The sequence below is a fragment of the Cavia porcellus genome, unplaced genomic scaffold (assembly GCF_034190915.1).
Source record: "Cavia porcellus strain 051 isolate PalLab524CR breed Dunkin Hartley unplaced genomic scaffold, mCavPor4.1 scaffold_2, whole genome shotgun sequence".
Classification (NCBI taxonomy): Eukaryota; Metazoa; Chordata; class Mammalia; order Rodentia; family Caviidae; genus Cavia; species Cavia porcellus.
In genome coordinates this window covers 111,482,983-111,496,670 of record NW_026947485.1, presented here as the reverse complement: position 1 = coordinate 111,496,670, position 13,688 = coordinate 111,482,983, and the positions used below count along the sequence as shown (strand labels likewise).

The window sequence follows — 13,688 nt, the reverse complement described above, 5'->3', positions numbered from 1 at the left end:
ACCCAAATGTATGTTTCTTTTCTGAGATGTAACTGCAATAAAACAGGAATTTTAATGTTTTACTTTTCATTAAAGTTAGTAAACTGACATACAAATTCATACATGAATCATTTCACCACAACCTAATCATTTTTTAGGTAAAATAAAAATAACATACTTTTAGATAAAATAAAAATAACATACTTTTGAATTTGTAAAGCTAAAGTTTTGACATATATCTGTTTACTACAGATTAAGACACTGGAATAAAGAGCTTAAGAACTGCTGACTACAAACTAGCCATATCAGTAATTTTAATCACAACTTACAAGCTCCAAAACTCTAAAAACTGGGTGTCATTGTTACAAAGAACACTTACAGAAAATGTGGTTCAATACAGTCATAGTGGTAGGATTATTTAAAAGATATTACCCTATTCTGTAATCTGGGGACAGGAATTAAAAACATACTCGGAAAAATAGATAAAGGTATATGTACCACTGTAACATGTAAGGATTCTTGAAAATTAACTGGGTCAGCTCACTCTAACCAAACACTGGTTGGTTAACATAAATTGGTTCTCAGAAGTTAAAAAATAATCAGGTCATCAAATGTCTGATAAGTCAGTATAGACTTTGTAAGGCTTAAAGGCTCTTTACAAGGCATGACTTACCTGTATGGACTTGCACTGGTATAGGAATCGGGCTCCTGACACATGAGCCTGTGGGTTGGACTGAAGGCCTAAATATGCCCACAACACCTGGATCTCCAGAGAAACTGGTATGAAACAGCAGGAAGTACAGTTCATGGCCTGTAGAAGGTAAAGAAACATCTGCTTGAATGGCCTGATGGCTGCCCACAGTCATTTACCATGCATTACTGAGGCATTGTCTCTCAAGCATTATACAACAGTACAGCAGACAATATGGCTTAAAGGAAATACAGGTTCACAACAGACCATATTATTGTCCTTTATTTTAAAAAATTATATTTGAAAATGCAAATTACAAACATTCAGAAAATGTGCAGTGTTAATAAATGCTCAGTAAGTGATGTATAGTAATTCATTATTGTGAAAAATATCAAAAGAAATAGCTATTTCCGGCTCAGGATGACTTTGTGAGAATGAGTAACATGCAACTAAGAAGTGATTTAAGGCTAATCTGTGTAGAGATATGGCATATGAAAAAGTGTTCAAGCATATACGACATTCTATAGCAAGGGTAAGAACACAAAATAAGTCCCAATGAATTCAAAAAATCAAAGTCATTTATTTTCTTTGACCACGACAGAATAAAAGTAGAAATGAATAAGAGGAACTTTAGAAGTTGCACAAATATATGGACCTAAACAATATAGGTTATCCAAGATATCAAAATATTCTAGAAACAAATGAAAATAAAAAATATATCAAAAGCTATAGAATAACGGAAAACTAGTACTCGGAGGAAAGTTCATAGCAATGACTGCTGATATCAAAAAATAAATAATAAAAATATTTCAAGTGAACAACCTAACAATGTAACTCAAGGAACTAGAAAAGTAAGAACAAACCAAACCTAAAATCAGAGGAGAAATAACTGGAAACCAAAAACTGTAACAAAAGATTAATAAATGAAGTTAGTTTTAAAAAATATGCATACATAAAACCGATAAAACTTTAACTAGACCAACCAAGGAAAAAATAAGATCACAAATGAAAAGGGAAACATTACAACTGATACCCCTGAAATACAAAAGATTATCAGGGATTCTTACAGACAACTGTACACCAATAAATTAGAAAACCTAGAAGAAAGTGAGTCATTATCACAAAGTGCATTTCTCTTACTGAAACACTGCAGCTTCTGTTGAGAATACTGGCCCACCCTCCTTTCTGAGCTGGGTGAGCATTACCAAAGATGGCAACATGCTCTGGTCCCGGGCTTCCATGAAGAATCTGAAAAACCTCATTCCGCAACTGGCTGCAGTTTACCTCCTTGGACCTGTAATTAAACAGCACAGGGTCTGAGGTCCAGTGCTAACAACAGTATAACTATGTTACGATATTAATCCAAACATTAGAAACAACATTCTAAAATAGATTATAGGAAATAATCTTTAGTAGGTAGTAAGGGCTGTCAGAATCTCTTAACAATACAGTTCACTCCTACCATTTTCTAAAGTGTCAAATAAAATATTAGAAAGTTACCATATCCATATGTTCTCTAAGAGCTGAGACAAAACCTTGGGGAATGTAACAAGCAAACAATTACCTGAACTTGCATCCAGCCATTGTGTTCATTCCAAACTGTACTTCATATCTTTTAACAGAGCAAATTCCATTACCCTGGCTCTGTAAGAGGGTCATCTCAGGTAGAAAAGTGATGGTCAAGGAAAGCATAACAGAAAAGAAAGTAGGCACAAAGGGAAATGTATTCTTTTACTGTCTCCTATAATACACTTTATATTTTATTAATATATCATGATATTTAAGTCACAAATTTGCATTTTCTCTTAGTAGTGAAAAAATAGAGACAATTACTGTTTTTCTAAAAATAGTTAGCCATACATTAGTGTTTCATCAAAATAACCAAACATCAATGCAATCCTTACGTTTAGCCAGTCTAATATTAAAGCTTTAAAGCTAGTGGCGTTTTGTGGCACCAATATAATGTGGTAGAGTTACTTTAACTACTTGAAAAAGGAGAACATCTCAAAATTGGAAAACCCAGATCAGCTACTGCAACATTTCTCATTAAGCAGCAACAAACCACCCAGCTCAAAGATAGGATACGGAGTGACTGCTATCACCAGATAGCACCAAAAGTGGCCTCCCAACAACATAGCCAGGATTGCCACTTCTAGGAACAGTAGTACCAGGAGTGGTCGTGCTTTGCTGAACAGCCTACAGGAAGTGAAGGAGAGGCCAGCATGAGCAGCACATTTTCCCGCCTTCCACTGCTGGCTTCATTTGTTACCTTTCTTTAAGGCAATGCAATAAATGAACTACACTGAACAATCTGGCTTCCTTCCAGTGTGACATCCTGCAGTTTATATTCCAGTGTTTCCCTTTTTAGTCTCTTCACTAAATAAATCCTGAGTAAGCTGAATGTTGAAACTCATCATATGCTCATTTCTACCCAGGATCCTTTACACCTTATTTCTCAAAAATTACTATCAATTTAGGGGTATGTTCCTCTGGCTGAGAACAGAAGAATTTAAATGTAATTAAGAATACACACTTTAATGTAGTATAGATGCTCCAGAAATGAACTGTGAGACACTGGACCTAGCTGATCACAGAGTTGAGAGCTCTGCTGTGTTCAAAGAGAGGAAAGATGTAGAAGAAAGCCAAAAGGTAATGATCAAGACTAGAAACAGGCTCAGTGGGGAAGTAAAATGATGTAAGTCCAAAATATAAAAAAATCTAGTTAAAAATTCCCATGGAATGTTGGCTGAGTTTATGATTCAAAATGACTATTTAAGAAAGAGCTCTGATTTTTTTCTTCTTCCTTCCCTCTGCACTGAGGACTGAACAAGGGCCTTCTCCTCCAGTACTTCCCCAGCTCTTTCAAACAGGATCTTGTTGAGGCATTAGGTTGCCCTGGCTTGGCTCAAACTTTTAATCTTTTGCCTTAACTTCCTAGAGTGCTGAGATTATGGGGGTGTCCTTCCATGCCACATTAAGAGTTCTGATTTGAGTGTTGCTTTGCTGGAACCTAGACAGTCAAGAGAAAATATTAATAAATATGTGAATAGCTATTTAATAGTTAACTTAAGAAATGTCAGCATCCCTTATGACAGACTGAATTGGGACTTCATTTTTTTTTTTTTTTTTTTTTTTTTTTTTTTGAGGTCTAACTATGTAATTAGGGTTGGCTTTGAACTCACTATGTAGCCCTGGCTGGCCTTGACCTTGCAGATGATTCTCTAACCTCAGCCGCCCAAATGCTGGCATTCCAGGAGTGTGCCACCCAGCCCAGCTCTGGAGTTCATATTCTTATACTATTTTGCATTCATTACAGAGGCAGAGGATTATTTCTAACCAGATACATTTTGCCTTCTTGATCCCCTACAAGAGAAGGGCTCTAACCCTGAAGCGAATGATGAAGTCTTGTTGTAAGGAAACAGTTGGTTCAACAGGCAGGTTGATTTGTTTAAAACTGACAGAAACTTTCTGGATTCCAAACGTTCCATTGATTTCTATCTCATACGTGACCTGAAAGGCAAAAGAAGAATAAAATGATTGAAATGATTATGTTTAGGACAGAAGGGGTTCTTTCTGTCTTAAATATGGCAAACACAAATACTATAAAGAGATAAATATGACTTTAATTTCATTTGCACATGGAAAAAAAAGACCAAAATGACCCTTTGGAAGAGTTCATGGAAGAGATGAGTTTAGAAAAAGTTAAGTTTTGCTTGTGGGCAAGTATTAGAATCAGAGGCATAGGACAAAAAAAACAAGGTTACTTGGCTTTTGCACTGTCTGGATATAAAGAAAGACAGTGCTTAGTGATACTGAAGTCATAAGCACTGGAAGGTAAACTTAAGTTCCTGAGCACAGACTGTCAAGTGACACGTTAAGATAATATTTACTTCTCTACATTAGGTTGATCAGAAGAGAGGACAAGTTGATTTATCCATTTCAGACTCAGATGATACTGACTTTGTCAACAAGAGAAAAAGTGATCAGTTGGTAAAAGCCAGGAAGAAGAGTTATTACAACTATTTTACTATTATGAACCTAAAATACTGGAGGATGGTGGCAGGGGACATAAGTGAAATATGATAGGGAGGAACATCTTAGTTCAAAGTGAATTCTGTGAGGCTAAACTCTTGACATGTTAAATTTCAGCAAACATAAAACTTCAGGTGGGGTCAGTTTAGCACCTTGTGGAAAGTGAAACACCTATGGCAATACTGATCAACATGTATCAGTCTAGAATCTGAAATCAACAAACCTACCTGGGAAACAACATTCTGACAAGTGTTTCCGGCCAACAGAGAAGAACTGGCCTGAGAAGCAAGTGTCACAGGAACCTGGAACTGGTAAGTAAGGGAAAGAGGCCCATCAACCAAAATTGAGAGGTATGTTTTCTCTTTCAGCTGCATTTCATACCAAAATGAGTATTTTTCTTTCCTTGATCATCATTTTCTCTCTCCTTCCATTGCCAGCATACAATTAAACCAAAAATCTAAATCAGTCTAAATCCATACATCTCAAAACATAGTTCTAGAATGCATCTATCACAGTCAAACATATTTTAGAAATACCACATTCAACATTCCCTTCTTACATATTAGTAAGGGTATCTAGCATTAAGACCCAAGAAGCTCACCTTAAATATAATGTTTAACTTTAACTCACTGTTTTCCAGTTAGATAATACATTAATCTCTACTTCATATGAAGGTATTGATCATATTGACCACTGTTTTAGATCCATAGTTGACTGTGATACATCACACTTTTTTCCCCCACTATTACAATCTACACTGAAATTGCCTCAGATTCCAAAAAACCAATTTTTTTTCTTTTTCCTAATAGCATCATACCTTCATATTCTGCAGATCAGTCATACCTTGTGGAACCTAGAATAAGTGAAGAGTGGAGACATGAGGATGCATATACCTTTCATAAAAGCACCAAGGGCTGGTGATTCTATGTTACCACCAATCTGCTCTGATGGTGGTGGTGATAGAAGATAAACACATTAGAATGCTTTTTCTTTTCTCCCACATTACTCTTCCTTACTTTAGTATGCCAAAGACAGACCTGAGATTGGACAGACTTGACTCCCTACTCTGAATGAGCTCTACTGAACAGTAAGAACAAGAAGTTTGGTGAAACAGTGAGACGTTATCCCTTTCTAACCTGCCTGAAGTCAGTTCACTAGCCAGGAGAGAGATAATGTTTTATCCTAGATATACACCCTTAAATCTTTCATTTTTCTTCAGATGAGAGCACTTTTAGGCCTGCTACTTTTTATGTAGCTCTTAGAGATTCTGACTTCAGGTTCAGTGGTGTCTTGCAAGAGTGGGAAGCATGTTGATTTTAAATACACAATGCTTACAGAGTGGAGAGAGGAGGACACCCACCTTCAAGACTGAGAAGTTATAGTAAGAGGCAGCATCCAAGGCTGGATCCAAGGTACAGCTACTTGCCAAGTTCTTGAAGATACGAGTGCAGGTTGTACTTTTACTCTCTAAGAAACCTACAAACACAAAGAAGGCAGAGATAAATAGGAAAGCATACTTTAATCAACCAAAAAGGCTGGTACTTCTGTCCTTGACTCACCTGCAGGATTTCTCTCAGCACACACTCCCCTAGCTCCCACGCTTGCAGGCTGCCTCAGCAAACTTATTATAGACCATTTGGGAAAGTAAGTCAGAATGGGGTCCCCAGCCTACATAAAATATAGAAGACATTTTTCCCACAATAAGATTGGATTGAACTATACCAGAAAAGAGAAAATGAAAAACAAACTCAACAGTTTGTTTACATGGATAGCACTGTCTTCCACAAGAGCTGACAATTGTTTACCCGTTGTAGGAAAGTACCACAAAGATACCTTGCCAATTGTCTGCTATGAGGGAAAAAACTAAACAGTTCCATCCCCTTCCTCAGGCTCACCTTGTAAAAAGCTGGTGGTGACTGGGATTTCAATGTTGAAATGAATGAATCGCCTCCAAACTCTGCAGCCAGGGCTTGGAAATTAGTTTCATTGACCTTTTGGAGCTTCTGGAAATAGTTTAATTTTGCTAAAATGTTTTTAAAAAGAAAAGTTTAGATAAAAAGAAAAACGCTTATTTTTAAATATCTGGCATGCCAGGTAACTAATTACAAGTTTCTTTTAGCTTATATAATGATTAAACTCATTGTAGAGAGTTGGCACACAACACATCTAAATTCTTTTTTCATCACATTCTGTTCTCTTCATCTCTTGGTCTCCTTTCCTTTTATAAGAAACCTATCTCTCTGTTAGGTAACTAATTTTTAAAAACTTATTTATTTATTGGTACCAGGAATCGAACTCAGTATCTTGCACATGCCAGGCAGCTGCTGTGCTACTAAATTCCTGGCCCTTAAAAACATATTTATTGAAGCATGAAATACAAGAAGTGATGTGTATGAATGCACTAAAGTATCAACTTAAAGGCATTTTATAAACTTACATACTGTATTACCACCATCCAGACAAGTCATACAATCTTATTCTAGAAGATTCCAAATCAATCCACTGATAGAGACTAATTCAGATTTCAATCACCTCTTTATTACCTGTTAATCGGATTACTTTTACAGTATTAACACCAAAGTAAAGAGAAGGATCAATGAATGCCACTCCATTCTTACTGCCATGAATAGATATTATTAGCAAGTTGCAATGAAAATGGAATAGTCCTAATTGATCGACACAAGATAAGTCTCTGATACAAGATGATACCGTTTCCATAGAAATATAATAAAGTTAAGAGCTTTTTGATTGGTTCTCTCCAGTCTTCCCCTTGTTTCTTCAGAACTTCAACTGACCAGTTCTATAATGTAGTAATATATTCATCTCTTAACAGTACCATGGTCATGAACTTAATTTGTTCTACAATTTTGGGACAGCCACTTTTGTGTTTGTGTGAGAAAGGTGGTCACAGTTGTATTTGTTACTCAAAGAAGAGTTTGCAACAAAAACTCTGTTAAACACTTCTGTCTGCAAAACAAATTGTGAGCAAAAGTGTTCACGTACCAAGGTACCACTGTATATAGATTAACTGGTTTTATTTCTTTTCCCTTATAATTTCTAGTCAAGATTTCAGACAACCAAATAGGGTATTTTTTTCTAATGACTTTATACTTCTCTTAGAGCAAACATAAATCTATCTATCCAAGTGCCTGCAGCAAGCATTCATAACCAATTCAGACAGCAGATGACAGATAGCACTAGGCTTTACTACTCCAAGTTTCTGCTAACTTTAAAAAAGAACATAGCGAAACATGTTCCCTGATCCTTCCCTTCCTCATATAATTATGCCACTTGGACAGAGTAAAATAACAACCTGAGTCTCTAAAAGTTAATGAGGATTCCACATTAAATATGCTTGACCTTTATCCTACATAATCAGAACATCTCAATTATTTGACAATTTTTTGTCAAATTAATCCATATTATTGGTCAGCTGAAGTTTAGAGAAAAAAGAAAGACTAGGGAGAACAGATCATCTATGATCTCTAACTTTAACAGCATCGTTTTGCAGTAGAGGCTCAGCTGGTATAGACCAAACAGGAGCATTATCATATTCCTTTTTATCACCACAAATTGCTAATCATACCCTTTCTTGGCCATCAGAGACTTCTGAAGCATTGTTTTCATACTAAACATGAATCCATTGCTTTCCCTCATTCAAGGAGAATTCACTGACATCATAATATACTATTACTAGTGGAAATAGCCATAATTCTCAAGTGCTGTCAGGGAATTACAGGTCCAGAAACTGTGTCAGATAGGATGGGAAACAGAAGGGGAGAGCATGAAAAGTGAGTATCAGTTGGGTGTTATAATAATGACCCTAAAACATGCTCATAGATCTGGAATTTAGATAGCAATAAAAATTGGGAAAGGGTAAGCCTATCTTAAAATGAAGAATTCGTGGGAATGGAAGTAAAGATAGCAGAGTGGTAGAGTACTTGCCTAGCTCGTACCAGGCTCTGGGATCATTCCCCAGCACTACCAAACACAAAACAAAACCTTACCTCACTCCCTTTACCTTTTTACCTCTTACAATCTAAATGATCATGGGACTCCTAATCGCTTTTCAAACTCAAGTCTTCCCAAGCTGAAAACTATTTTCTGAGACCAATATACTTTTGCAATTTCTTTTCTAAAATCAGATAAATCAGACCATTGATTTTCAGAATTTAACAGACATTACATTTATTTTGTGTGGAAATACTGCTTAAGAGACATTTTAAAAGACATGTCTTCATATCTTTAGAAATGGTATAGTTATCACTAGCAAACTTCTAAATCCATTAAAAGCTCCCCATTAATAACCACTGTGTATCATTACTGTACTCTACAGTTACAGAATACTTTCACATCCAGGGCCAATGATACAGATTTCTCATTTTACAGTTGGAGAAAGGAGCCTAAGTAAGTTCTGCTCAAGTCTGTAGACTTTGTAAAAAAAAGTAAATAAACAAAACAGCCGGTCACAAATCCTAGGCAAATGTTCCTTTCCATGCCCTATTGCTTCATGAAAAAACAAAGCAAAACCAAGGCTGGCATAGATCATTTGCCAAAAATATTTATTATTTGGTGCCTACAATGTGGCAGGCACTGGGAATCAGTGAGTGCTGTCATGGAGACTGTAGCAAGTAGAGGAGATACTCTGTGATTAATTAAGCTTATAGGGATGATTGGAAGTATTGAAATTAAAGTTCTATAAGAGTCTAATCCACAGCCTGTGGAGCTTAACAAATGGCAAAAGTTATCTTGGGAGTGAGAGTGAACAGGGAAAGGGACAGAAGGAAAAAAGGGTGACACAGATTCAAAGAAAACTAAAAACTTTAAAAAAGAAACAGCCAGAGACAAAGCCACGTTTCAATAAATACATTTCTTTTTTTTTTTTTTTTAAATAAATACATTTCTACTCACAGTTGTTCACATGGACACAAAACTGTCTGATGCCATCTGAATCCATGAAAACTCTGGAAGAAAATGGGGAATTACTGCTGCAGACAAGAGAGTTGTCTACACACACCCAACTTGAAGATCTGTAAGGAAAGAGGATGAGGATGTATTTAGGAGGCAGGTCTATAGAACTGTGTTCCCCGAGTGTCAGGCAGGTACAGCTCAACTTCCCACGTTCTAAATCAGAAAAGGTCACACTTGCGGTAAACCAAGGGGCCAATCTAAAGGCAGAGGTAAGGGTACGGAGTATCCTACTTTCAGTATTACTCACTGTACGCCCCGAATCCCTTTAGGATTCAAGCTGAGCACACCAATTCACCTGACGCTGCCCGGAAGGCAGAAGGAGAAAACGGTCCTCGGATGGAGAAGGTAGCAGTCCCTGTCGCAGCAGCAATTTACATCGCAGGCACCCAGAGTCAAATCACAGACACAGGTCGGTAGGACTATGAAAGCACGACAAAAAGCAGACTGAGGTGAGGATCCCCGAACTCTTCCAAGTACCATTTCCCTCTTTTTTCCCACAGCCCCAGTTCTCGCTTTATTGCAAGTCAACCTTTCCCACAGAATTTCAGATCTGAAAAGTCAGCGGCACTTACCTCACAACCCTGCCCTCACCTGTAAAGAGGTCTGTAGTCTTATTCTCCGGCGCCATGGGGGTCACAAGAGTGGGGCCCATCGTGGGGAGCCCAGGGACGCTCTGGGAGGTCGGAGACAGCGCCGCCGAGGGCTGCAGGGTCCCTCCCTGAGTCTGTGGCTTTACGACTGAAGAGGTGGGCGCTGTCCCTGACAGGAAGGAAGAGGGCTGAGAACGAGCGTCTTCGGGAAGCATCAGAAAGAACACAGGCAGCAGCACGAGCCGCGAGATGCACATGGAGCCCTTGAGACGCTGGAAAGAGCCAACGTCTAGCTCCCGCGCGTCCAGACCTTGCTAGCGGGGGTAGGTGTGGGGGGAGGTGGGAGGAGTTGCGAAACGTTTGGTGTTATCCTTCTATTCATTGGCTCTTGGCGATTCCGGCAGAGATCTTCAACCAATAAGAAGCAGGCTTGTTAGAACTCCCTCAACGTCCTGAGGCCTGGCCCACCTCCTTGGGCTAGTCCGGCACAGCCTCCGTCGCCTGGCAACCGCCGAGTGCCAAGGAGCCCTTGCTGCATCTCCCCGCTAGATGGTAGTAAGAGTTCGGCTGACCGACTGTGACCCTGAGTCTCGCGCAGACTTCACGGCTCAAAGTGAGTCTTTCCTTGGCGCAGGGAAAACCCCGAGGCCGGAAGCAGAATTACATATCTTTTTCATCCGGGATTTCTGTGGTGAGAAATTTGTTCTATTGGATGGATTGATGTTCATAGGGAGGAAAGTACAAACGTGAAAAGGTTTTTAAAGTCACATACCTTTTAAAAAGTCTCCCCTAACTATAATTATTTTGGAAAATACGTTGAGAGTAATACTTCTTAAAATGTTTTGCTTTCCTTAGAAGTAGCAAGCCTCTTCCAAGTATCTAAAACAGAAACGTTCAGTCAAATTTTCTGCATTCTTGGAACCGCATGAGCTGTATCTGTTCACTGGCACATTAGGCGATTCCACACTATAGAAATACGCCCTGTGCGACTGAGGGACTGAGTTTAGTTTACTTTCTAATTCAAAGTTAAACAACTGTAGTTGACTAGTAGGTATTGTATTGGGCAGTATCATTGTACTGTATTGGGCTCTACGTCAAAATCTCACTTCTCAAAACCAGTATTTTCCTGTCTCCACAGTTCTGGATTATTTCAGTTATTTGTTTAGGGGATATAATTTAAGAGATGTGAAGAGTTATCTAAAATTTAGCACACTATTTAAATCTAGTCAGTAACTACCTTTCCAAGTGAATCACTTAGGCAGATAAGTTTTAGATCACCTGAACTTTCTCACACCGTCAGACAAGATCTTTATTTTCTAATATTTTGAAGTTAGCACCTAAAGGCATCTATATTATAAATATTCTCAAACATATGTGATGGGGTGATGAACTGCTGTGAGCGATACCCCTATTTGTACATTGTCTCTACCCTGTTATTAATTTTCATCAAAAAGACCAAGTTCAGGTTATTCAGTTACTGTATTTATCAGAATGTGTGATGTGTAGCATATTATGCCTGTTTTGTTCATTGGTGTATCCTCTTGCATATGGCAGTGAATAGGACATGTTAGATATATTTAAGTATTTAAGAAATATATTAGAGCCTGTTTTGTTGAATTCTTTTTTTTTTTTTTTTTTTTTTTTTTTTTTTTTTTTTGGTCTTTTTTTCTTTTCGTTTTTTCGGTACCAGGGATCGAACTCACGACTGCCTGCTTGCAAGGCAGGTGCTTATGCCATTGAGCTAAATCCCCAGCCCCTGTTGAATTCTTTAGATCTGTTAGGAATGTAATGTTTTATTTTAGGATTACATGTCTTTCTGTAACATTTCCCTTGTACATTTGGTCAGAGACCATTTTAGATTTTAGAGTTTAGAATTACAATTCTCAATCAGCGTTGTTATTCCTGGATTTGTCAGTGTTGGTGAGTCTGTTGGTTGAAATAATTTCAGGGTTGAGTGATAAGAAAATGTTTCAGAACAATCTGAATTGCTTTTTCTTATTTTTGAATTTTAGCACTTGAAAAAATTTTAGAAAAGCTAACTTTTTTTCCCTGTCTTTTTTATAGTTGATAAAAATTATTCACACTGTTGCTGGTATGCTTAGGAATCTTTGTAAGACAGAATCTTGATTTTTAAATGTTAAAGTATGGGAGATAATTTTGAGGAAAGAATAAAATTTAGTCACATGTCATGCAGATACCAATTTTAGCATGGGAACCAAATTAAATCATTTAATATGACATCACCTCAGAAGCAGAGATTTCCAAATTAGATCATATGATACCAACATCTGTCTGCTTTTAGATTTTGAAATGTTCAATATGTGACTGGAAATTTAGCTTTGAGATTGAATCAAGATGGCAGAGAACAAGTTCTAGTTTCTCCGTCTTTCACAAATCTTTTTCTCAAAATTACACAAAAGTTAGATGGGTACATAGACTTATATACATTCATTTATATACTTTGGTGTTGAAAAACTATTGTTTCCAAAGGCTCACATGTTAATAGTTTCTTCTCCAGCCTATGGCACTACTGTGAGATGACACAACCTTTAAGAGATGGGACCAAAAGTAGGAAGGTCATTGGGCGTGTGCCCTCTCAGGGGATATTGGGATGCTGCCCTTGCCTGTCTTTTGCTTTGCTTTCTGGCTACCAAGAGAGGAGTTCTTTCCTCCACTATATGCTGCAGTATATGCTACAGTAGAATGTATTGTGTTGGCTCACTACAATCCTAAACCCAAGGGGTTTAATCAACTAGAGACTTAAACCTCCAAAAATCTAAGCCAAAATGCGTCTTTCTTCCTTAAAAGTTTATTATTTCAGATATATTTGTCACCGTGACAGAAAGCTGATAGAGTGTTAATCAAATGACTTGATAAGCAGCTCAATATCATCATTAATTAGGGAAATTCAAGTGAAGATAACAATAAAATATAATTACAGAACTTTTACAGCTATTAAAATTTTAGAAGACTGACAATTCCTAGTTTTAGTGAGGTTGTGGAGTAACTGGGACTCTCACTTGCTACTGATGATAGTAATGTAGGATATTAGGGCTAGAAAAAAACACTCAAACACTTGGGCTAGAAAAAAACACTCAAACACTTGGGTGGAATCTTTCAAAGTCATGGAGACTCACGGAACATATGCAGAACACAGGATCCAAAATGGCTCTGCAGTTCCTGAGCACTGCACATGAAACCAGTCAGAAATACATTCTTTTCAGTTCTTTATGTATGTATGTCTAGTGTGAAGCCAACCAAGTCTTTCAGTAGAAAAGTTTAAGCCAAATTAATTTTTGATAGAACTGTCCCAATTCCTTATTTGCACAAGAGAGAAACCAATCCAGGAATTCCAGATACAAAAGACCCCTTTCCCTCATTCTTTGCACCATTGTGAATCTGTTCATCAGCCTGCCCTCACTCTG

At 37.6% G+C, this 13,688-nt stretch overlaps 1 protein-coding gene across 1 annotated transcript in view; it reads right to left on the bottom strand.

Annotated features, from left to right (window-relative positions):
- Tctn3 (tectonic family member 3) overlaps positions 1-10,609 on the bottom strand; it is a 30,960-nt gene extending 20,351 nt beyond the window's left edge. The window contains exons 1-13 of the mRNA XM_005008039.4: positions 10,265-10,609; positions 9,969-10,092; positions 9,614-9,732; positions 6,598-6,725; positions 6,262-6,370; positions 6,063-6,178; positions 5,520-5,555; positions 4,930-5,010; positions 4,055-4,180; positions 2,756-2,866; positions 2,235-2,329; positions 1,811-1,964; positions 653-790 (exon numbers count right to left, since the gene is read on the bottom strand). Of these exons, the coding sequence (XP_005008096.1) occupies positions 653-790; positions 1,811-1,964; positions 2,235-2,329; positions 2,756-2,866; positions 4,055-4,180; positions 4,930-5,010; positions 5,520-5,555; positions 6,063-6,178; positions 6,262-6,370; positions 6,598-6,725; positions 9,614-9,732; positions 9,969-10,092; positions 10,265-10,520 (1,593 nt within the window). The 5' untranslated portion in view covers positions 10,521-10,609. The remainder of the gene's footprint in view (positions 1-652; positions 791-1,810; positions 1,965-2,234; positions 2,330-2,755; positions 2,867-4,054; positions 4,181-4,929; positions 5,011-5,519; positions 5,556-6,062; positions 6,179-6,261; positions 6,371-6,597; positions 6,726-9,613; positions 9,733-9,968; positions 10,093-10,264) is intronic.
- Positions 10,610-13,688: the final 3,079 nt, after the last annotated feature.